The sequence below is a fragment of the Palaemon carinicauda genome, chromosome 16 (genome assembly GCF_036898095.1).
Source record: "Palaemon carinicauda isolate YSFRI2023 chromosome 16, ASM3689809v2, whole genome shotgun sequence".
Taxonomy (NCBI): Eukaryota; Metazoa; Arthropoda; class Malacostraca; order Decapoda; family Palaemonidae; genus Palaemon; species Palaemon carinicauda.
In genome coordinates, this window is record NC_090740.1 from 110,822,346 (window position 1) to 110,847,345 (window position 25,000).

The 25,000-nt window shown below is 34.0% G+C and overlaps 2 protein-coding genes across 2 annotated transcripts in view; both read right to left on the minus strand.

Annotated features, from left to right (window-relative positions):
• LOC137655789 (growth hormone secretagogue receptor type 1-like) overlaps positions 1 to 25,000 on the minus strand; it is a 284,499-nt gene that overhangs the window by 249,865 nt on the left and 9,634 nt on the right. The gene's annotated exons all lie outside the window — the stretch shown is intronic.
• LOC137655490 (uncharacterized) overlaps positions 2,481 to 25,000 on the minus strand; it is a 33,303-nt gene continuing 10,783 nt past the window's right edge. Inside the window, exon 2 of the mRNA XM_068389389.1 lies at positions 2,481 to 2,554. Coding sequence (XP_068245490.1) covers positions 2,481 to 2,554 — 74 coding nt within the window. The remainder of the gene's footprint in view (positions 2,555 to 25,000) is intronic.

The following is a 25,000-nucleotide window of genomic DNA, read 5'->3' on the forward strand; positions in this document are numbered from 1 at the left end:
GAACACGCTACCTTAAGTGAAAAGGGGCGGTGTACGTCGAGGTGAAGAAACATGTTATACCACAGTATATTTAAGTGAAAGATTATTGTTTGATAGTGCAATAACTTTGACATATTTTTTTCAGTTTCATTTAAGTCTATCATATTTTCTACAAACAGTTTGCATCATATAACGTTGACCATTTTGAACCGATGATACTAAACTGGGGCATGAAGGCTGCGAATTCAGATGTCGAATCCTTAAAAGAGGATCTAATTAAGTTAGATGTATGGCCCGGAAAATGGCAAATGCCTTTCAACTGTGAGAAATGCAAAATTGTGCTCATAGGTTATAAAAACCCACAAATAGATGACTCACTGCTGGGTAATGAAACAGAAAGTGTGGACCAGGAGGAAGATCTCGGTATTATTATCAGCAAGGATTTGAAGTACACCAAACAGAGCATTTTATTATTATTATTACTTGCTAAGCTACAACCCCTATTGGAAAACCAGGAGGCTATATGCTGAAATAAAAGTACAAAACTAATAGGTTACATAATGAGAAAAATCAGATACAGAAACATAGACACTGTACTTCAGCTGTACACATCAACTAGTAAGACCCCATCTAGAATACGGAGTCCAATTCTTGGCTCCAAGTATTCAGAAGGATATAGATAGACTTGAAGCAATACAAGCTAGGGTCACCAAACTACTAGGGCAATCTGGATATAGACGGAGGATGGATAGTTAGAACTTATTTGTGTACAAATACGATGACTAAGGGGAAAGTTAATAGAGGCATTCAAATTCTTAAAAGAATAACAAATGTAGATTACAACAATCTATTCACGCTTATCACAAATCAATCCAGAGGTAACGGACACAAACTGGAATTGAAAAGATACAACTACCAATCAATGTGGCAATTTCTTTACATACAAAAAAGGAAATACATGGAACAGACTTCCAGCGGATGTATTAAAGTGCAAGACGGTAAACGAGTTCAAGAATAAGTTAGACAAAATATAATCACTTAAACTAAACCACTGTACCAAAGGGCAAATGGAGTCTCAGCAGGTGGACTAAAAAGTCTTTGAGACATCCAAAATCCCTGTAACTCCTTGTAACTCTCTCTCTCTCTCTCTCTCTCTCTCTCTCTCTCTCTCTCTCTCTCTCTCTCTCTCTCTCTCTCTCTCCTCCTCTCCTCTCTCTCTCTCGAATTAAAAAGATACAACACCACTCAATGGGGTAATTTCTTTATGTACAAAATAGATGGAACAGACTTTTAGTGGATGTAGTAAACAGTAACACGGTAAACGAGTTCAAGAACAAGTTAGACAAGATCATGTTAACTCTCTAAATACATAAACTAAATTGTTCTATCCAAGAGCAAATGGAGTCTCCGTAGGTGGACTAAAAAGTCTTTGAGGCATCAAAATTCCTTGTAACTCCTGGTAACCCTCTCTCTCTCTCTCTCTCTCCTCTCTCTCTCTCTCTCTCTCCTCTCTCTCTCTCTCTCTCTCCTCTCTCTCTCTCTGGAATTAAGAAGATACAACACCACTCACTGTGGTAATTTCTTTACATACAAAATAGCAAATACATGGAAAAGACTTCCAGTGCATGTAGTAATCAGTAACACGGTAAACGAGTTCAAGATTAAGTTAGACAATATCACAAGAACTCTAAATGTTCAAACTAAATCCTCTACCCAAGAGAAACTGGATTCTAAAAAGTCTTTTGAGACATCTAAAAGCAACACGGTAAACGAGTTCAGATTAAAGCAGGCTGACACTTGCACGAATTTGTGGCACGCATTGTCACGACTCATGTCGTGAACTGGCCTGAACTCGTCGTGAACTTGCGTGAAGTGTTCGTAAACCCGTCGTGACATCGTGGCATGTCGTGACGAGAATTTTGAAATGTTAAAAATTTTGGTCAAGACAAAATTTTCGTGACCGTGTCGTGAACTATGTGCGAACTGTTCGTGAACTCGTCGGGACGATGCGGGGAAGTGCGCAAACTATGCGCAAACTATACGTGAACTCGTCATGCCAGTTCGTGTCATGTGGACAGGTCAGCTGTGATTCTGAGGTAATTTTTTTTTTTTTTTTTTTTATCTTCCAGTTCGTGCCACAAAATGTCACGACTTGCCACGACAAATTCGAGGCAAAAATGTCGTGCAAGTGTCAGGGTACCCTAAGTTAGACAATATCATAAGAACTCTAAATGTTCAAACTAAATCCCTCTACCCAAGAGCAACTGGATTTTAAAAGGTCTTTTGAGACATCTAAAACCCTTGTCACTCCTCCTAACTCAATAATGATGCGTAAAGAATAGCCAAGTAATGAGTGATGTTACAAAAATAATTCCACTAAAGATTCCTTCCATCATGAATAATAAAATCCCCTTTCAAAATAGAGCTTAGTAAAGATCCTTAAAAGGAGAGGGGGGGGGGAGTAATCTCTTCCCTTTGATCGTATTATACCTTTAAAAAAATCAAAGTTCCGATGGCTCTTCCTGAAACTCGAAAGAAACTTCGACTTCAGAGAACCGTGTGGAGGCCGCTTTAGCTTCAGAGGATATTAAGACTTTGAAAAATATAAAGTTCTGAGCGTTTTTTTTTTTTTTTTTTTTTAAATATGGAAAAAATCATGTATGTTAAAAAAAATGGAGGAATTTTTTTTATATAAAACTGGCAAGGTGTTGAGAGAGGAGAGGAGAGAGAGAGAGAGAGAGAGAGAGAGAGAGAGAGAGAGAGAGAGAGAGAGAGAGAGAGAGAGAAAGCTTATTATGGACACAAAAAGGTACCTGCAATATAGATCAGAGAGAGAGAGAGAGAATTAGGGACCTAAAAAGGTACCTGCAATACAGTGGAGAGAGAGAGAGAGAGAGAGAGAGAGAGAGAGAGAGAGAGAGAGAGAGAGAGAGAGAGAGAGAGAGAGAAAGCTTATTATGGACACAAAAAGGTACCTGCAATATAGATCAGAGAGAGAGAGAGAGAGAGAGAGAGAGAGAGAGAGAGAGAGAGAGAGAGAGAGAATTAGGGACCTAAAAAGGTACCTGCAATACAGTGGAGAGAGAGAGAGAGAGAGAGAGAGAGAGAGAGAGAGAGAGAGAGATTAGGGACCTAAAAAGGTACCTGCAATACAGTGAGAGAGAGAGAGAGAGAGAGAGAGAGAGAGAGAGAGAGAGAGAGAGAGAGAGAGAGAGAGAGAGAGAGAGAGAAAGCTTATTATGGACACAAAAAGGTACCTGCAATATAGATCAGAGAGAGAGAGAGAGAGAGAAGGTCCAGCTGTGACTTCTGGTCATTTATATCTAAGTAGTCACCATTTAGGACCGACAGCTTCGTCGAGCCAAAAGATAAAAAGATTTTTCTTAACCTTCTCGTAACTTTCTTACTTTCTTTCTCAATTTCTTTTATCAAAAATTGTTTTTGTTAGACCGTCAAGCGGAGACTCGAATTAAAATACAATAAATATTATCCATAATCATTCATAAACATCTTTGAATGTTTGTTAATTAATTATCTAGTTCATATCAATGGTCAATGCTACTGATTGGAGTACGATTGTTAAAGAATGATTAATTCAAGATGAAAAATTCAAAACCAGGGAATGAATATATAACTACATTGTAAATCATCTTAATTAATGAATGATTGTTAAAAACGAATAAAAGAACAAGAAATTAATATATAATTTCATGATAAATCATCTTCAAATTAATTAATGATTCTTAATCATCTGGTATCATAATATCAACGGTCATTGATGTTAATTAGAGTATGATTAATAAAGATTAATTCTTTGAAGTTAGATAAAATAACAAACCAGAAATTAATAAATAACTTCATAATAAAACATTCATCATCATCATCATCATCTCCTCCTACGCCAATTGACATTCAAAACTTCATAAACTATTTAAAAACGAGTCAGAGAGCCAGCCTGGCCCTCCTTGGTCCTGGCTTGGGTTGAGAGGGGGGGGGGGCTTGGGCGCTGATCATATGTATATATGGTCAGTCTTTAGGGCATTGTCCTGCTCAATGGGGCAAATTTCACTGTCCCTTGCCTCTGCCATTCATGAGCGGACTTTAAATGTCTTCTCCAATATTTTTGTTGATGTACTTGCCATCCTCATCACGAGCTCTATTATTTAAAATTTCCATTATATATATATATATATATATATATATATATATATATATATATATATATATATATATATATATATATATATTATATATATATATATATATATATATATATATGATAAATTTTGCACATTTTTACGTGTTTTTCATATTCAAATAAGCCATATATATTTTTGATACATTAATGTCTGGATTCCCTTAACGACCTCGGGGCTCTGATCCCGAGGTCGTTAAGAGAATCTAGACATTAATGTATCAAAAATATATATGGCTTATTTGAATAAATCCCGAGGTCGTTAAGGGAATCCAGACATTAATGTATCAAAAATATACATGGCTTATTTGAATATAAATAAATATATATACAGTATATATATATATATATATATATATATATATATATATATATATATATATATACATATATATATATATATATATATATATATATATATATATATATATATATATTTCCAAAATTTACTGAAAAAGGTTATTTCCCTTATGGCCTACATGATCAAAAATTACAATTTTGAAGTATAAGTGAGTACGATGAATGGAGAATTATTGAATTAAAAGCCCAAGATAGAGACGACTGGCGAAATCTAACCGAGGCCCTTTGCGTCAATAGGCGTAGGAGGTGATGATGATGGTGTGAGTATTTCATGAAAATGAACACTAGTATAAAATAAACTTGAGGGGCACACAGTAGAGCGCAGACCTCCGCTTCGGCTGCTTATCTCTCGCCTTTTTGCTCGACCTTGACCTTGATCTTTAACCTTCCAAAATTTTAGCATTTCCAGCTTTTTATATGAGAGTTAATCTCAGCTATTTTCATTACTCTACGATTAAAATTGTGGCCAGGAAGCTATTCACAAACAAACAAACACAAACAATCACAAAAACAGGGGCGAAAACATAACCTCCTTCCAACTTCATTGGCGGAGGTAAGGAAATCTCACCATGTATTCTTATTATTATTATTATTATTATTATTATTATTATTATTATTATCACTAGTCAAGCTACAACCCTAGTTGGAAAAGCAAGATGCTATAAGCCCAAGGGCTCCAACTGGAAAAAATAGCTCCAGTGAGGAGAGGAAATAAGGAAATAAATAAATGATGAGAATAAATTAACAATATATCATTCTAAAAAGAGTAACAGCATCAAAACAGATATGTCCTATACAAACTATTAACAACGTCAAAAAACCTCCAAAGAAACCAGATTTTTAAGATCTAGTATTCTATACGTTTAGGGATTTATAGAATTTACATGAATCAAAATTCAATTGATCAGGCTTCATGTTCTCGGAATTAGAATAACACTTTCGATAAAGATTTCTGAAATCTCTCAGAGTAATTCACTGATCGAGACGGCCACTTTAATCATCATCATCTACGCTTATTGACGCAAAGAGCCTCGGTTAGATTTCCCCATTCGTCTCTATCTTGAGCTTTTAAATCAATACTAATCCATTCATCTACTTCGCGCTTCATAATCCTCAGCCATGTAGTCCTAGGCCTCCCAACTCTTCTAGTGCCTTGTGGAGCCCAGCTGAACGTTTGGTGAACTAACCTCTCTTGGGGAGTGCGAAGAGCATGTTCAAACCATCTCCATCTACCCCTCACCCTGATCTCATCCACATATGGCACTCGAGTAATCTCTCTTATAGTTTCATTTCTAATCCTGTCCTACCACTTAACTCCCAATATCCTTCTGAGGGCTTTGTTCTCAAATCTGCTAAATCTATTGGAGATTGTTTCATTGCCATTGCGAATATTGAACAAAGACCTGAATTAATTAATTTCAAAGCAATAACAAAAAAATGTGATGCAAGATAAATTTCATTGCAATTCGAGAAGTTCACGCTAGTAAAAAAGAAAAAAAAAAGAAAATTCTAAAATGAAATTCTAAAATGTCACATAAGCTTGAGGTTTTAATTCTATCTTTAATTAATCAAAGTTCACGTCGGAACAAGCCCTTCAAGTAAAAAAAAATCAGCTTCGAATGAAATAGTGAAATATTCTATTCATAACATCCAACTGTACAATTTCAAAAAAATATATATATTTACAAATTTTTTGGTGAGTTCCTAGCAGTGAATAAACCGTATAGAAAATATTTTTAAATGAAATATTTTTATACGGTTTATAGACTGCTAGGCATTAACTAAAGTATAAGTTAGTATATATCTTTTAAATTTCTTCAGAAGCTGATTTTTTTACTCAAAGGTTTATTTCGACCTGAACTTTGATTAATTAAACATAGAATTAAAACTTATGATTACGTGATACTTTGGCTTTTCGTTATTTGCGTAGGCTGCCGCTCATATAACTCGGTATTCCATTGAAAAACAATTTTCAATTTAAAAGTAATTATAAAAGGAATAAATAATTTTGTAAGAATTTATTTCAATTAAACTTTATAAACGGAGCAAACAAACTTTAATGAGATACTGCATGAAAATTAACTTTAGGTTCATTTAAAAAATCAACCTGGAGAGAGAGAGAGAGAGAGAGAGAGAGAGAGAGAGAGAGAGAGAGAGAGAGAGAGAGAGAGAGAGAGAGAGTTACAAGGATTTTGGATGTCTCAAAGACTTTTTAGTCCAGCCGGGGAGGCTCCACCTGCTTTTGAGAGAGAGAGAGAGAGAGAGAGAGAGAGAGGAGAGAGAGAGAGAGAGAGAGAGAGAGAGAGAGGAGAGAGAGAGAGTTACAAGGATTTTGGATGTCTCAAAGACTTTTTAGTTCAAGGAGGAGAGAGAGAGAGAGAGAGAGAGAGAGAGAGAGGAGAGAGAGAGAGAGAGAGAGGAGAGAGAGAGAGAGAGAGAGTTACAAGGATTTTGGATGTCTCAAAGACTTTTTAGTCCAGCCGGGGAGGCTCCACCTGCTTTTGAGAGAGAGAGAGAGAGAGAGAGAGAGAGAGAGAGAGAGAGAGAGAGAGAGAGAGAGAGAGTTACAAGGATTTTGGATGTCTCAAAGACTTTTTAGTCCAGCCGGGGAGGCTCCACCTGCTTTTGAGAGAGAGAGAGAGAGAGAGAGAGAGAGAGAGAGAGAGAGAGAGAGAGAGTTTCTAATCCTACCCTGGCATTGAACTCTCAATACCCTTCTTAGGGCTTTGTTCTCAAATCTACTAAATCTATTCTTTCATTGTCATACCATGACTCATGGCCATACTTTAACACCGATCTCACTAAGCTGATATATAGTCTGGTTTTTATATGAAATTTCAGGCGATTTGATTTCCGAATTTTACTTAACCTAGCCATTATCTGATTTTTTTTTTTAATCTTTCCCTAAACTCTAATTTTAAAGACCCTGTATTGGAGATCATAGTTACTAAATACTTAAATGATTCTACCTCATTACTCCTTTCTCCTTCCAATGATATCTTATCTTCCATTGCATACTCCATTCTCATCAATTCTGTCTTTTTTCTATTTATCTTCAGCCCAACCTAGTGTGATATTTCATGCATTCTGGTTGCAAATCCTGTGACGTTCCGCTAACAAGGACAGCATCATCAGCATACTCTAGGTCTGCTAAATTCCTATCACCAATCCAGTCCAATCCTTCTCCGCCATCTCTGACAGTTCTACGCATTACAAAATCCATAAGGAGGATAAACAACATAGGTGACAACACATGCCCTTTGAGTACTCCGCTGTTCACTCGAAATTCATTTAATAAGATTCCATTAACATTAACTTTGCACTTACTATGCTCGTGAACAGACTGAATCAAATCTACATATTTAAGAGGAATTCCATAATAACGCAGGACTCTCCACAAAATTGGCCGGTGCACACTATCAAAGGATTTTTCATAGTCCACAAACGCCATCAAAGGGGATTTCTATATTCTACACCTTGCTGTACAACATGTATCAAAATGAAAATTTGGTCAGTGCAACTTCTACCTTTTCTAAATCGTGCTTGTTCATCTCTCAACTTTTCATCAATCTTTCTCTCCAATCTCTTTAGAATAAGCATACTATATATTTTCATAACAACTGACCTAAGTGTTATGCCTCTGTAATTATTGCAATCAGTCAGGTCTCCTTTTTTTGCTATTTTCACTAACACTCCTAGCTCCCATTCATCAGGTTTAGCCTCTTCATGCCACATTCTACAAAACAATCTCATCTCAGCAGTTATTCCATCGTATCCCGGGGCTTTCCATCTCTAGTTTTTTTGAGATAGCTTCGACTTCAAACACACTGTATTCATTCATGGGCACATCCAGGTCTTCATCAACTTCAGATATATCAATCAAATTATTCCCTTCATATCGCCAGTTCATAACCTCACTAAAGTTTTTCATCCAACGTTGTCTTTCTACATCTTCTGTTTCTATAACAGAGCCATCTCTCTTTTTGATGGGTATATGCTTCTTCTTCTTTGCCCCAATCGAGATTTCATTAATATTTCTAGGAGCAATTCTTACACCATAGCCACTTCCTGAATTCATAGCTTTGTCAGCCTCATCTGCTTTACTGTCTAAATATTCTCTCCAGTCATTCCTGGCTTTTCTTTTGACCTCACTGTCAATACTGGAATACTTAGCATGCTCTACCTAGTAATTTTCATTACTTCCTCGAAAACTTTCAGCAATAAATTTCTGTCTTTGTTTCCTTTTTATAGTATCCCAAGTATTATTCAATATCCATGTCTTTCTCCTTGTAAATGCGTGTCCCGAGAGTTCACTACCACCTGACTGATACATGTTCTTAATATCACACCAGTCTTCATTAATTGTCTGCTCTTCGTCTCTTAAAGTCTCTAAGACTGCATATCGATTCCCACATTCAATTGCAAATGTCTTTTATTACGGAATAATCATTCATCTATGCAAAAGCTGTAACTTTTCTCATAATCATTTCCATAATTACTGAACCAATAGTTTTTTGTACCGAATATTAAAAACCAATCCCCCTTTCATCTTTCTTTCAAGTTTTTGAAGATGAATAAACTATAAATCGTTATGAAAACGAAAAAGAGAATAATCAAGAATAAGGGAAGAATTTAAAATCCGAATAAAAGAAATAACGAGTAACAATTTTTCGAAAGATAAAGATGAAAAAAAGGAATGATAAGACGATGTTGTTTAATAGAAGAATAAGAAAATTCACAGAGCAGTTTGGTGGAACGCGATTTTAAAAAGACATTCGAAATGAATAAAAAGACACGAAAATATTGGATATGATTCATCATTAATGAAGTGGAAGGCCCCACGATTCAAGAGAAATGAGATTACTAGACGTGATGAAAGAATAAAAAGCAGTCAATTGAAAGAAAACTGCAGAAACCAGAATGAAGGAAGGGAAGAAAGAAAGAAAGAAAGGAGGGATTTACAGAAAAGAAAAAGAGACTAAATTATTCATATTAAAGTTGTATTAAGACTCAACACAATCTTTTTTTTTCTACAGTCCTTTATCTCTATGTTTCAAGAGGTTATCGTTTATTTATTTCCATATTTCTTTTCCTCACTGGGCTATTTTTCCCTGTTGAGAGCCCTCGGGCTTATAGTATCTTGCTTTTCCTCCTAGGGTTGTAGCTTAGCTAGTAATAGCAATAACAATAATATCGATCTCTCCACAATCTCAGGCCCGAATCCATCCTACAACATAAGGTTTGGTGCAAGTTAAAACAAAGTATTCAGAAATTAATAAAAAACCAGTTAAGAACATTCTTAACAGATATCATTCCACGATAACGTTAAAAGGAAACACGTCAACACCAACCAATTTTTACTTTGATTTCCCCACCAATTTAGAAACAATAGAGTTATGACACTAAAATACGACAACCTGTAATGAGAGTTTTGTTGTTTGGTTCTAACCATGATCTTTTTCAATCGTAATATAAAATGTGATGGAAATATGGAGATATAAAGCAGCGAAATTTTAACATGATTAAAAGACGGGCTAGAGTACTTTTAGGTGGTTTGGTCATGTGGAGAAAATGAAGAAAGGATAAAAGGGAGAGGAGGAAGCTGTTACCTGGAGAAAGCTAACGCTAAGCAGTTTGGGCATCTGTGCCACTTCCGCTGGGGGCTGGGGGCTGGGGGCTGGGGGCTGGGGGACGAGACGGTGTTGTTTTATTGGTCAGTTTTCCTCACTATGCTGGCCACTGCAAATTGGTGATGGTGGAAGACTTTGGTCTGATCGCTCACTACAAACTAACCTAGTATGGGTAGCCTTGACTAGTATAGTTCTACTGATCACGTTGATGAGCAAACACTCTGATCTCATTAAAATATTCTCTCTCTCTCTCTCTCTCTCTCTCTCTCTCTCTCTCTCTCTCTCTCTCTCTCTCTCTCTCTCTCTCTCTCTCTCTCTATATATATATATATATATATATATATATATATATATATATATATATATATATATATACCTACAGCTTGGTAAAACTTTATTATTTAAGGGAGACGAAATACCCAAATAACCTCTCAATAACTTAACTATCCGTAATCTAAAAAAATATTTATAAAGATAAAATTTGACCAAATAGAAGGAAAGCTAGACTTTAATCAACCAAAAGAGCAGGCAGACTTTAGAAGTAAGTAATCAACAACTGACAAACCACTTTGTATAGCATTTAAAGATTATGAGAAAGCTTCTGATTCTGTCAAAACTTCAGCAATAATGAAAGCCCTCAAAAGATAAAGAACAGATGAATCTTAGGTTAAAACACTTGAAGATATCTATACAGAAGTACAGCAATCCTAAAACTACATAGTCAGAAAATTCTCATTGAGAAAGGAGTTAGACAAGGAGGCCCCATCTCTTGTAAATTAATCACAGCATGCCTAAAGTATATATATATATATATATATATATATATATATATATATATATATATATATATATATATATATATATATATATATATATATATATATATATATACATATATTTATATATATACACATATATATAAAAATATATATATGTATATATATGTATATATACATATATATATATATATATATATATATATATATATATATATATATATATATATATATATATATATGTATATATACATATATATATAAATATATATATATATATATATATATATACATATATATATATATATCTATATATATATATATGTATATAAATATATATATACATATACATATAGACATGTATATATAAATATATATATATGTATATATAAATGAGAGGACCCGGCGACGCAGTAGCGACCAGCTCAGAACTGGCACGGACACGGGGAAACCAACTGTTTAATTAAAGGCTCATCCGCAACGGCGACCCCATATAAAAATGGGAACAAGCTGGGAAGAAGAAGAAGATATATGTATATATAAATATATATATATATATATATATATATATATATATATATATATATATATATATATATATATATGTATATATACATATATATGTATATAAATATATATATATATATATATATATATATATATATATATATATATATATATATGTGTGTGTGTGTGTACATATATATATATATATATATATATATATATATATATATATATATATATATATATATATATATATATATATATATATACACAAATATAAAATATAAATATATTTAATATTGCTTGATAAATCGCCCTGCAAAGCCTCGTGAACTAATTCTTTTCACTCCGTGAGAAAATCTCTACACCCTAAACTGAAACCTCTTTAGAAAAAGGAAAAAAAAAAGAACGCATAAGTCGCTGCTCCTGTCTCCCCAAACTTTACAAATCCTCCTGCGAAAATTTTACTAAGACCCACAGATATTTCCGAGCTAGGTCAGTAAGTCCCTTTCCATACACTAGGCCGTTTGTCTCTTGTTTTTTTTATTTATACACGTTTATAGTTCTATCAATCAACTGCTTCCCCTTTCTCTTTAGGCGCGTGGGATCCTACCTATTGTCACCAGGGACTTTTTCTGTTCTAATTGATAAAATTCTTTTTATTTTAGCTATGGCTGTGGTCGATTTCTTTGTCTATTTACTACTAACCTCTTTATATTACCGTGTAGTATGTATTTATGTATGTTTATGTATGTGTATGTGTAAGTGTATATGTATGTATGTATGTATGTATATATATATATACTATGTATATATAGGCCTATATATATACATATATATACACATATACTGTATATAAATAATATATATATACACACACATATATATAAATATATATACATATAGATTTATATATATACTGTATATATAGGACTATATATATATATACAGTATATATATATATATATATATATATATATATATATATATATATATATATATACTGTATATATAATATATATACAGTATATAAATATATTTATATACATCTACTGTATGTATATATATATATATATATATATATATATATATATATATATATATATATATATATATATACACACACACACACACACATATATATATATATATATATATATATATATATATATATATATATATATATATATATATATATATATATATATACATACATACATATACCAAAGGCACTTCCCCCAATTTTGGGGGGTAGCCGACAACAACAAGAAACAAAACAAAAAAAAGGGGACCTCTACTCTCTACGTTCCTCCAGCCTAAACCAGGAACTCAGCCGAGTTCAGCTGGTACTGCTAGGGTGCCACAGCCCAACCTCCCACATTTCCACCACAGATGAAGCTTCATACTGCTGAGTCCCCTACTGCTGCTAAAATCCTGTGAGACAGCAACATATATATATATATATATATATATATATATATATATATATATATATATATATATATATATATATATATATATACACTATAAAATATGGCTCTCAAAAATTCTCTTATTTGATGGCAATAAATATAACTTCCTCCCTAGTAGAGTTTGTTCATGACTTCGTAACCAACGACCCTTGAAAGTTTACTTAAGCTCTGAAATTGAAGAGCTGAGCCAGGTTTCATGATTTTTCAAAAGTTCTGAAAGCTTTGCCTGAATGTTCGAGCTTCTTATTATTTGCTAAGAATGTTCCAATAAGTATTTTTGTATGTTCTACATTGATTCGAATTCCTTTATCTAAATTTTGCAATTTCCATATTTGTACGGGAAATCTATTTTGTATTTTTCCTGTTGGAGCCCTTGGGCTTATAGCATCCTGCTTTCCTACTAGGGTTGTAGCTTAGCTAATAATGATAATAATAGTAGTAGTAATAATAATAATAATAATAATAATAATAATAATAATACATATATGTATATATATATATACACACACACACACACACATATATATATATATATATATATATATATATATATATATATATATATATATATATATATATATATATATATATATATATATATATATATATATATAAAAGGTTGACAAGAACGGCGTATTTTTCATTATTATTATTATTATTATTATTATCATCATCATCATCATTATCAAAATTAGCCAAGCTACAACCCTATTTGAAAAAGCAAGATGCTATGAGCCCAAGGGCTCCAACAGGGAAAAATAGCCCATTGAGGCAAGGAAATAAGCAAATAAATAAACGATATGAGAAATAGTTAACAATGAACAAAACATAAAAACTTTTATGCAGCAATTAATTTTCATTTACGAGACGTTTCGTTTCGTCTATATTTTCAGTCCAAAAATAAAACGAGTGAGTATAAAAATAAAATAATTTACCCATCTACGTACCATATCAACGAAGTTAACCATTTAGGAAAATACATTCACAAAAGAATAAAAATAAAAATTAAAACTCAAACTACGAGGTTTCCAGAAATGAGTTTAATAAACCCAAATAAAAGAATGTTTTAAACCTTTTGTAAGACTCGTATCAATAAAGCTAAAATAATTAGCATGTTAGTTTTCTACTGTGAAAGGCTAAATAACGAATATTGCCTGGGCTTTTAAAGATTAGTTTACAAAATACTATCTATCCTTCGAGTTCAATGCATGCAAGTTTTGAACATCACCGCCCAAATATTCCAATTGAAGAAATAATAAAGATGGTAAGAAATTGGTTTGAACACCAAGTATCCGAAACTTTGATAAACTAAAGTTTATAATGAACGGCTACCTGATGATATACGTTATTTGTTTACACGTATAAAAGGCAAGAAACTATCGGAGTACATTACAGGCGAATCATTTTGAGAACAAAGAACAAAATGAGTGAAATAGTTGTGATTAGATTTATGAATGAATGAGAGTTTCGAACATTACGAACTAACCCTAGCCAGGCCTGCCAACCCTTCCGCTGAATGTTTACATGTGTTAATATCTATGTTGTGCATCGATATTTTTCTAAATTGTTCCCAAAAATTTTAGTTTTCTGCTCTTCTCAACAGTCTATTAACTTTAAATTTATCTTAAAATAAGGAAATCTTCACAAATATTAAGTGAAAAATAGCAAAACAGAAACAGCTGAAGGCCTATATGTTATTTCTGACTTCTCAAAATTCGTCGGTCATTAATCAAAATTCGAAATCATAAAAGATCAAAATACACGAAAATAAACTTTTAACACTCACCAGGGAACAGTCCGGCCATCTATTTCTTCTTCTACATTCCTGGCCCCATGACCGTATTTTTTTACATTTTAATTCTATGTCCATAAAGTTGTTACTGTTTTTAGAATGATTTATTGTTAATTTGTTCTCTTCATTTATTTATTTCCTTTCCTCACTGGGCTATTTTTCCCTGTTGGAGCCCCTGGGCTTATAGCATCTTGCTTTTCCAACTAGGGTTGTAGCTTGGATAGTAATAATAATAATAATAATAATAATAATAATAATAATAATAATACGAGGCACGTGTGTAAGTAGGCACATTGTAAGCGAGGTCGGTTTCTTGTTCTTTTGAAGATTGTGGCACTACTAATTGTATAACTAACGCGTTTTGGCATTCTGATAGTACTTCGGTTATATCACAATGATATACGAATGTTACTGTGGGTTATGGGCACTCGAAAAACGGTAAATCACGAATAAAAAGCTTGGGTTATTACCGGGATACACAAAAATATTCACTCCGATAGGTGGACTTGAACTACTAAAAGTCTGTTGACAACTTGACTATGGCACGTTTGTAGCACTGCCAGACGTATCACAAATATTTAAAATGAATAGATAATCACGTGAATAACAATTAAAATAACAGACGTAAATAAAATCTATGAGTTCACTATGCTACTCGCGTGGTTCACACCTTTAATTAAAAGCCGCTGGACTTCAAATGGCTACATCGTTGTTTCAAAGACTTTGCACTACAACTTGAAAGATAGGATATCGGAGTAAACTTTGGGTGAATTTTTTACCGAAAGTACAGCTCATATCTTCTTAGTTTGCATTTTTATTTTAATATTCTTGTTAATTTGAAATTCAACAAGAAAATAAGAAAAGTTTTCTATCAAACCAGCGATTAATAAGCTTCGTAGTATAGAGTCTTATGATACCTAACCTTATAAGGATGGCTAGTTGGCTACTCTCCGTGCCCTACAATACGGCTAGTAGCCTACCATTGCTTATGAATTATCAATAAATATCCTTAGTACATTTGTTTCAGCCACTTGTAGGATCTATTTCTAGTTCTCATGGTAAGAACTGGATGTATCTTAATAATGTATTAATAAAACCATGATTGTGGTTAGGAATTCAATTAAACTGTTATGTTTTACACGTTTTAAAAAGTCAACTGACAAAATATTGTTTTCAATTTAAACTGCAATGGTTGATATAGATCATGTACGCATATACATTGATGACTTATATTTTACTTTTCATGAAATATTATAGAGGTAGAAATTTAGAAAGAGAAGAGGGTAATTGTTTATCGTTTAAATGGAAATATGGAATTCTTTTAATGACAGCTAATGATATCACAGACAATATCTCTTCGGTAAGATATTTTTGTAAATTTAATATCTCAATGATTTAATTCCATCCATAAATTTTGCGGTGGAAAGACAGGAAAGGAATTGGATGTGTGTAATCCGAATCATATTGATGAAAAGCTGTATAATATTAGTTTCTATATAATAACTTCTAAATTTTCTAATCAAATAACAACTCCTTATGTATCTATGTTTGTAAGTATGTATATGTATACACATAATACACACACACACACACACACACACACACATATATATATATATATATATATATATATATATATATATATATATATATATATATATATATATATATATATATATATGTGTGTGTGTGTGTGTGTGTTATGTGCGTATATATACTGTACAAGTATATAGAATTATTTGCATATATATATATATATATATATATATATATATATATATATATATATATATATATATATATATATATAGTGTGTATAAATATATATATATATATATATATATATATATATATATATATACACACACGTTCTAGCCCTTATTGCATAATGCACAACAGACCTGGCAGTGCAAAGACTGGCTGCAATCACGCTAATTGCCAATAAATAATCATCTGTCGACTATGCTTTCTCAAGATGGTTCACCTGCAACAATACGTCACAGTTAGTGACAGTGACAGAGTTGAATGGATTCTCGGTCGAGAAGGTTGATAAATTACATTCGTTTCCAAAGGTCTTTGGTTAGAGTCACATTCTCAGTTCGGGAGATCAGTTTTGCTTTGTCGTGTTTTTTTTTTTTTTTTTTTTTTTTTTTTTTTTTTTTTTTTTTTTTTTTTTTTTTTTTTTTTTTTACTAGCTAAGTTATAGGGCTAGTTGGAAAAAGATTTTACTTTTACTAGCTAAGCTACAAGACTTGTTGGAATAGCAAGATTTTTTGATAGCTAAGCTACAAGATTTGTTGGAAGAGCAAGATTTTTTTACTAGCCAAGTTATAGGCCTAGTTGGAAAAAGATTTTGTTTACTGGCTAGGCTACAAGACTTGTTGGGAGAGCAAGATTTTTTCACTAGCTAAGCTTCAAGACTTGTTTGAAGAGCAAGATTTTTTTTTTACTAGCTAAGTTACAGGCCTAGTTGGAAAAAGATTTTTTTTATTAGCTAAGCTACAAGACTTGTCGGAAAAGCAAGATTTTTTAGCTTAAAAGAGCAAGATTTTTATACTAGCTAAGTTACAGGCCTAGTTGGAAAAAGATTTCTTTTTTACTAGCTAAGCTACAAGACTTGTTGGAAAAGCAAGATTTTTTTTTTACTAGTTAAGCTACAAGACTTGTCGGAAAAGCAAGAATACCTAAGCTACAAGACTTGCTAGAAGAGCAAGATTTTTTTCACTAGCTGAGCTACAAGATTTGATGTAAGAGCAAATTTTTTTACTAAGTAAGATACAGGCCTAGTTGGAAAGATTTTTTTTTTTACTAGCTAAGCTACAAGACTTGTTGGAAGAGCAAGATATTTCTACTAGCCAAGCTACAAATCACAGTTGGAAAAAGAAGCTTTTTTTACTATTTAAGCTACAAGCCTAGTTGGAAAAGCAATATTATTTACTAGGTAATCCTATAACCACAGTTATAAGAGTAAGACTTTTTTTACTAGCTATGCTACAGGTCTTTTTGGGAAAACAAGATTCTTTTTTACTAGCTAAGCTACATGCCTAGTTGGGAAAGCAAGATTTTTTAATAGCTGAGCTACAAGCCTTGCTAGAAAAGCAAGATTTTTTACTATCTAAGCTACAAGACTAGTTGGAAAAGCAAGATTTTTTACTAGCTAAGCTACAAGACTAGTTGGAAAAGCAAGATTTTTTTACTAGGAAAGGTACAAGACTAGTTGGAAAAAGCAAGCTTTTTTAATAGATAAGCTACAAGCCTAGATGGAAAGACAAGATTTTTTTTTTCACTAGCTAAGCTACAAGACTGGTTGGAAGAACAAGATTTTTTTTACTTGCTAAGCTACAAGCCTAGATGGAAAAGCGTGATTTCTTCATAGCTAAGGTACAAGACTAGATGGAAAAGCGTGATTTCTTCATAGCTAAGCTACAAGCCTAGATGGAAAAGCGTGATTTCTTCATAGCTAAGCTACAAGCCTAGATGGAAAAGCGTGATTTCTTCATAGCTAAGGTACAAGACTAGATGGAAAAGCGTGATTTCTTCATAGCTAAGCTACAAGCCTAGATGGAAAAGCGTGATTTCTTCATAGCTAAGCTACAAGCCTAGATGGAAAAGCGTGATTTCTTCATAGCTAAGCTACAAGCCTAGATGGAAAAGCGTGATTTCTTCATAGCTAAGCTACAAGCCTAGATGGAAAAGCGTGATTTCTTCATAGCTAAGGTACAAGACTAGATGGAAGAGTGAGACTTTTTAATAGCTAAGCTACAAGCCTCGTTGGAAAAGCAAGATTGTTTTAATAGCTAAGCTAAGCTACTGGTTGGAAAAGCAAGATTTTTACTAGCTAAGCTACAGGCCTACTTGGGAAAACAAGATTCCTTTTACTAGCTAAGCTATAACCCTAGTTGGAAAAGCAGGATGCTATAAGCCCAAGGGCTCCAACAGGGAAAAATAGCCCCGTGAGGAAAGGAAATAAGGAAACAAATATTCTATTTGGGAAGTAATGAACACTTTAAATAAAATATGTTAAGAATAATAACAACATTAAAATAAAACTTCCATTTCCTGATATAAATTATTTTTAAAAAGGTCAAGAGAAATTTGGGAAAATATTTGAAGAGATTTAATTCGACCTATGGCGAAACACTAATGACAAAAGACCAATGTAGGCGATGAGGCAAAAATCGAAATCACTTGGAGTCCTATTAGGTAGAGAGATGCATTGCCTCAGAGAAGACATACTCTTTAATCATGCTATTGCCTCTCTCTCTCTCTCTCTCTCTCTCTCTCTCTCTCTCTCTCTCTCTCTCTCTCTCTCTCTCTCTCTCTCAACTCTGACACGCAGTGACAGACCACCATTAATACCGTTCGCAGCGTAGGTCAACACTAACAACAAATTTGGTATACAAATCATCCATTAGTTCCCCAGGGAGATGGGACGTGGATCAACCACTTATTATTATTATTATTACTTGCTAAGCTACAACCCTACTTGGAAAAGCGAGATGCTATAAGCCCAAGGGCTCCAATAGGGAAAAATAGGCCAGTGAAGAAAGGAAATAAGAATGAAATAATGAAGGACTGAAAAAAAAAACTAGTAAGAATAATTAGCCAGCCAATACAAAATATAGTTCAAACAGTGAATTCAAGAAAACCGTAGAGAGAAAAAAAATATAAAACAAATGTTTGACTTCTTGATTTTCAACAGTCCAAGACAAATGTCTAAGCTTCCACTGAACGGTAATATGTTAATATATATTCCCGATATGTTAATATGTTAATATAGCAGACATTGCTGCATACCAAAGTGGCCAGATGGCAGTAAGGCAGCGGTGTTTCCCTTCATTGGACAAACGTCTGTCTGTTTTTAAAACTTTGTCAAAAATATAAGTCAGGGAACCAGCCACCCATTGAAATACTACAGCTAGAGTGTTATTGGGTTATTTGACTGGCAAGGCAGTACTACCTTGGATCCTTCTGTCTGGTTACGGTTCACTTTCCTTTTGCCTACACATATATCGAGTAGTCTGGCCTATTCTCTACAGATTCTCCTCTATCCTCATATACCTAACAACACTGAGATTACCTAAATATTCTTCTTCACCTAAAGGGTTAACTACTACACTGTAATTGTTCAGTGGCTACTTTCCTCTTGGTAAGGGTAGTAGAGACTCTTTAGCTATGGCAAGCAGCTCTTCTAGGGGAAGGACACTCTAAAATCAAAACATTATTCTCTAGTCTTGGGTAGTGCCATAGCCTCTCCACCATGGTCTTCCACTGTCTTGGGTTAGAGTTCTCTTGCTTGAGGGTACACTTGGGCACACTTTTCATACTAATATCTCTTCCTCTTGTTTTGTTAAAGTTTTCATAGTTTATACAGGAAATTTATATCTTATTGTTGTTACTGTTCATAAAATATTTTATATTAATTGTTAATAACTTTCCATGTAGTTTCCTTATTTCCTTTCCTCACTGGGCTATTTTCCTGGTTGGAGACCTCGGGGTTATAGCATTCTGCTTTTCTAATTAGGGTTATAGCTTAGCAAGTAATAATAACAACAATAATAATAATAATAATAATAATAATAATAATAATAATAATAATAATAATAATATATGTATATATGCATATATATATATATATATATATATATATATATATATATATATATATATATATATATATATATATATATTACAATTAGATCTAGGTAAACAAAACAACATAACAAAATCCGTATATGGTGTATAACAATGACAATTTTCCTGAATCGTCCCCTTTAAATTTTCCAAAATGGTTATGAAAATTAATTATGGAAGATTCCCCTTTAAAAGACAACTGAACCAATACTGTGGCCTTCCTGTTTGGTACTCAGAACTGCGTGTCATAGCCACCTCCCAACTTTGTTGACACGAGTTTAAAGCCAATATTAAGACGTGTTGACTCAGTTAACAACGGCAGACTACAGTATGTATTTCTAGGGGAAAGAAGGAGGAGCCGGTGCAAGGGTTTGGTAGGTCGCGGGAAGACCCGATGACACAGTACACTGTTAGAAAAATAAACTGGATTGTATCCAGGGGTACTCTTCCTTTCCCCATATTCCTCACTTCCTTATTCTTATTATTATTATTATTAGTTAGAAAAAACAGTAATTTTAATCGGAAATTCTCCGTAAAAATATACTATTCTCAACCTATATATCTCTTGCTTGAGGGTACACTCAGGTACACTATTCTATCTTATTTCTCTTCCTCTTGTTTTGTTATAGTTTATATAGATTATATAGGATATATTTATTTTAATGTTGTTACTGTTCTTGAAATATTCTCTTTTTCCTTGCTTCCTTTCCTCACTGGGCTATTTTCCCTGTTGGGTGCCCCTGGGCTTATTGCATCCTGCTTTTCCAACTAGGGCTGTAGCTCAGCAAATAATAATAATAATAATAATAATAACCGTATTTCAGTAAACTACAGGCGACCGTAATTTCACCCTACTTTGTTATTATCTTTTACGGGTTGGTGACCGTAACAACACTCCTTTACGTCAATATATCCGTTTTTAAAACGGTAAATGCCTGGCAACATTTATTTCAGGATTATTAAAGTTTTTTTTTTACCTCAAATTTTCAAGTGTGCTCTTCCCCTCTATAGGTTAAACTACCTTACTCAAAAAACTGCAGGAAAAACATTATAAGTCTTCCGGCGTATGTAGATCAAAGCAGAAAAGAGAGAGAGAGAGAGAGAGAGAGAGAGAGAGAGAGAGAGAGAGAGAGAGAGAGAGAGCTTATCTAGATTCCTATATTACAGTACATCGAACAATACATACATACATACATACATATACCAAGGCACTTCCCCCAATTTTGGGGGGTAGCCGACATCAACAAATGAAACAAAACAAACAGGGAACCTCTACTCTCTACGTTCCTCCCAGCCTGACAAGGGACACAACCGAGTTCAGCTGGTACTGCTAGGGTGCCACAGGCCACCCTCCCCCGTTATCCACCACAGATAAAGCTTCATAATGCTGAATTCCCTACTGCTGCTACCTCCGCGGTCATCTAAGGCACCGAAGGAAGCAGCAGGGCCTACCGGAACTGCGTCACAATCGCTCGCCATTCATTCCTATTTCTAGCACGCTCTCTTGCCTCTCTCACATCTATCCTCCTATCACCCAGAGCTTCCTTCACTCCATCCATCCACCCAAACAATACTAAAATATAATGAATTATTATTTTTACAGCTCAAAAGTTAGCAATCATTGCAAGGGCAGAAATGGCAAGAGAGGAAAACTTACCATGAAAAAAGTTGCGCTGTATCACAGGAAAGGAAACAAATGAATAGGATACGTTGGTTGAAGTGACAGCGTACACGAATTATAATGCATTTCTGCTCTGACACCACTGGAAGGTATCTTTTCAGAAACTTTCGTTGGGGTAACTTCTGGAAATATTGGAAGGAAAATTTCCAGAGGCTTTTGTTATTATTATTATTATTATTATTATTATTATTATTATTATTATTATTATTATTTCTATTGTCATTATTATTATAATTATTATTATTATCATCATCATCATCATCATTATTATTATTATTGTTGTTGTTGTTGTTGTTGTTGTTGTTGTTGTTGTTATTTCTTGCTAAGCTACAACCCTAGTTGGAAAAGCAGGATGCTATAAGCCCAAGGGGCTCCAGCGGGAAAAATAGCCCAGTGAGGAAAGGAACTAAGAGAAGTAATTAACAATTTAAGTGAAATATTTCATGAACAGTAACAACATTAAAATAAATATCTCCTTTATGAACTATAAAAACTTTAACAAAACCAGAGGAAGAGAAATAAGATAGAATAGTGTGCCCGAGTGTACCCTCAAGCTAGAGAACTTTCAAGTTGTGATTTTTACTTTATTTGGTAAGATTTTTTTTTTTTTTTTTTGGTAATGCACTGCAACAGAGCTATCATTAATGTCCGAATTTGATATCAAATTGAAAAAATGAACAAATTTGGAAATTCTTGATCCTGGGATACATCATCAAGTTTAAACTGCCGTTGCATCATAGGCCCAAATTAATTATAATTAAATAAAACATCCCTCCAATTACGCAGTGAAACGTCTGCTAGCTAAAACTGACATGAAATGCTGGATATCAAAGCTAAACGCATTCGGTTGACATTGCAGAGAAATTAGTAGGTATCATCCGGCTGTTTTGACGGTTTCACGCTAATGGCATGTTGCAGAAATAGAATGTTAGGACATCTGGTAAATCGGAAAAGCGAAAAAAAAAAAGTACGGTAATATTTCGGTAGAGTCCCCGCCAGTGCCATTAGCACTTGCCAGTACATAGGAGCAGGATTAATCCTGATAGGAGCAGGCATAGGAGCTTGATGTTTTTAGATTTGGATAATATTTCGCTAGAGTTTAATGGTTTTTGCTCAGCCGTGCGCTCGCTTCGCTCGCGAAAAAAGAAAAACGTCACGCTTTTATGTACTGGCAAGCTGTAATGGCGCTGGGTGGGACTCTACCGTAATATTACCAAACGTACTATTCAAGTATGATTTTACATGAATTAATTAATAATTACTGTTCATAACAACTTTGCAGCAAGAATACTCCACACAATTACCGAGAGGAGCAATTATAACTTGAATGAAGGTTAATGGCCTCGCTGTTCGCGGTTGTAATTTAATATTTGATACTGGTTTCGGTTCTCCAGACCGACTTCCATTAGCCGTATGTCCTGACTTGTTACTGTGGAAGACCAAAACCCCCAGAGAGCTAGACTTCTTGTTGTTTCAGATTGCCTGGCCCTTACGGCCAGGCACGGGTTCTTGCACACTTGCAGCCCGTAGGTGTTTGGCTGGTTTTTAGGTTGTAGAATGAGCTGCAACTTTTATTTGTAGGTGGTTTGGTATAGGATGTGGGTTGAGGATGAATAGCAACTTTGGTTTTCTTATCTTTACAGGTGTCCCAAACCTCTTTTTGGTCAATGGAAAAGGAAGACTTTAATTTGTTGAAATACTCATTTGATAAGATTTAGCATAACACGATAGGGGAACTAAAATAAAATGGTAATACGACAAATATTTTGAGATATGTACAGTCAACTTTAGCTGTGCAAAGAACACTTTAAAATCACCGAGTAGGTAGTAGGTTGGGAAGGGCACTAGCCACCCGTTAAGTTAAGATACTACCGCTAGAGAGTTATGGGGTCCTTACATTGGCCAGACAGTACTACATTGGATTCTCCTCTCTGGTTACAGTTCATTTTCCTTTGCTTGCACATACACCAAATGGTCTGGCCTATTCTTTACGTATTCTCCTCTGTCCTCATACACATGACAACACTGAGATTACCAAACAATTCTTCTTCACTGAAGCGGTTAACAATTTCATTGTAATTGTGCAGTGGCTACTTTCCTCTTGGTAAGGGTAGAAAAGACTCTTTAGCTTTGGTAAGCAGCTCTTGTAGGAGAAGGACACTCAAAAATTAAAACATTGTTCCTTAGTCTTGGGCAGTGCCATAGTCACTGCATCATGGTCTTCCAATGTCATGGGTTAGAGTTCTCTTGCTTGAGGGTACACTTAGGCACACCATTCTGTCTTATTTCTCTTCATTCTGCTTTGTTAAAGTTTTCGTAGCTTGTATAGGAAATATTTATTTTAATGTTAAATGTTCTTAAAATATGTTATATCTCATTTCCTTTCCTCTCAGCCGTTTTCCCTTTTTGAGCACCTGGGCTTATATCATCCTGCTTTTCTAACTAGGGTTGTAGCTTAGCAAGTAATAATGATAATAATGAGTGTCTGAGGTCTTTTGAATCTAGCTGCACAAGCCGGAGTAATTTCACTCCCATTTCTCATATTTTTTACAAGTTAAATAAAAGCAAATATAAACTGACAGAAAAATAAAACAGATTTCAATCTACGGTCTGCTTGTCTTTGTTTCTTTCCTCCCTGAGTTCAGACGGTTCCACTAAAAACATACACCCGAGCTGGCTGTGAGCTAGTAATTGCTAGCTTGAAATCTCATGAATGATAGCCAACAAACATCGATAGCGGCTTCTGCTCTTCCAGGATTGACACTTAATCCTAGCGTTCCTTCGCGAAAAATGCAAAGTTGCTTTGAATCCCATTCAGGAAATCCTGCGTCCTTCTGCCAAGACTTGGGACTCTTGAAGAAGATATTCATAGGATATTACTCCTATCCAGGTCCTTTCTTTAGATTTGCCTTCCACGGCCATAAAAGATTGTAAATGACCCAAGAAACGCAGGAATGGGTCCTTAACTTTCGAG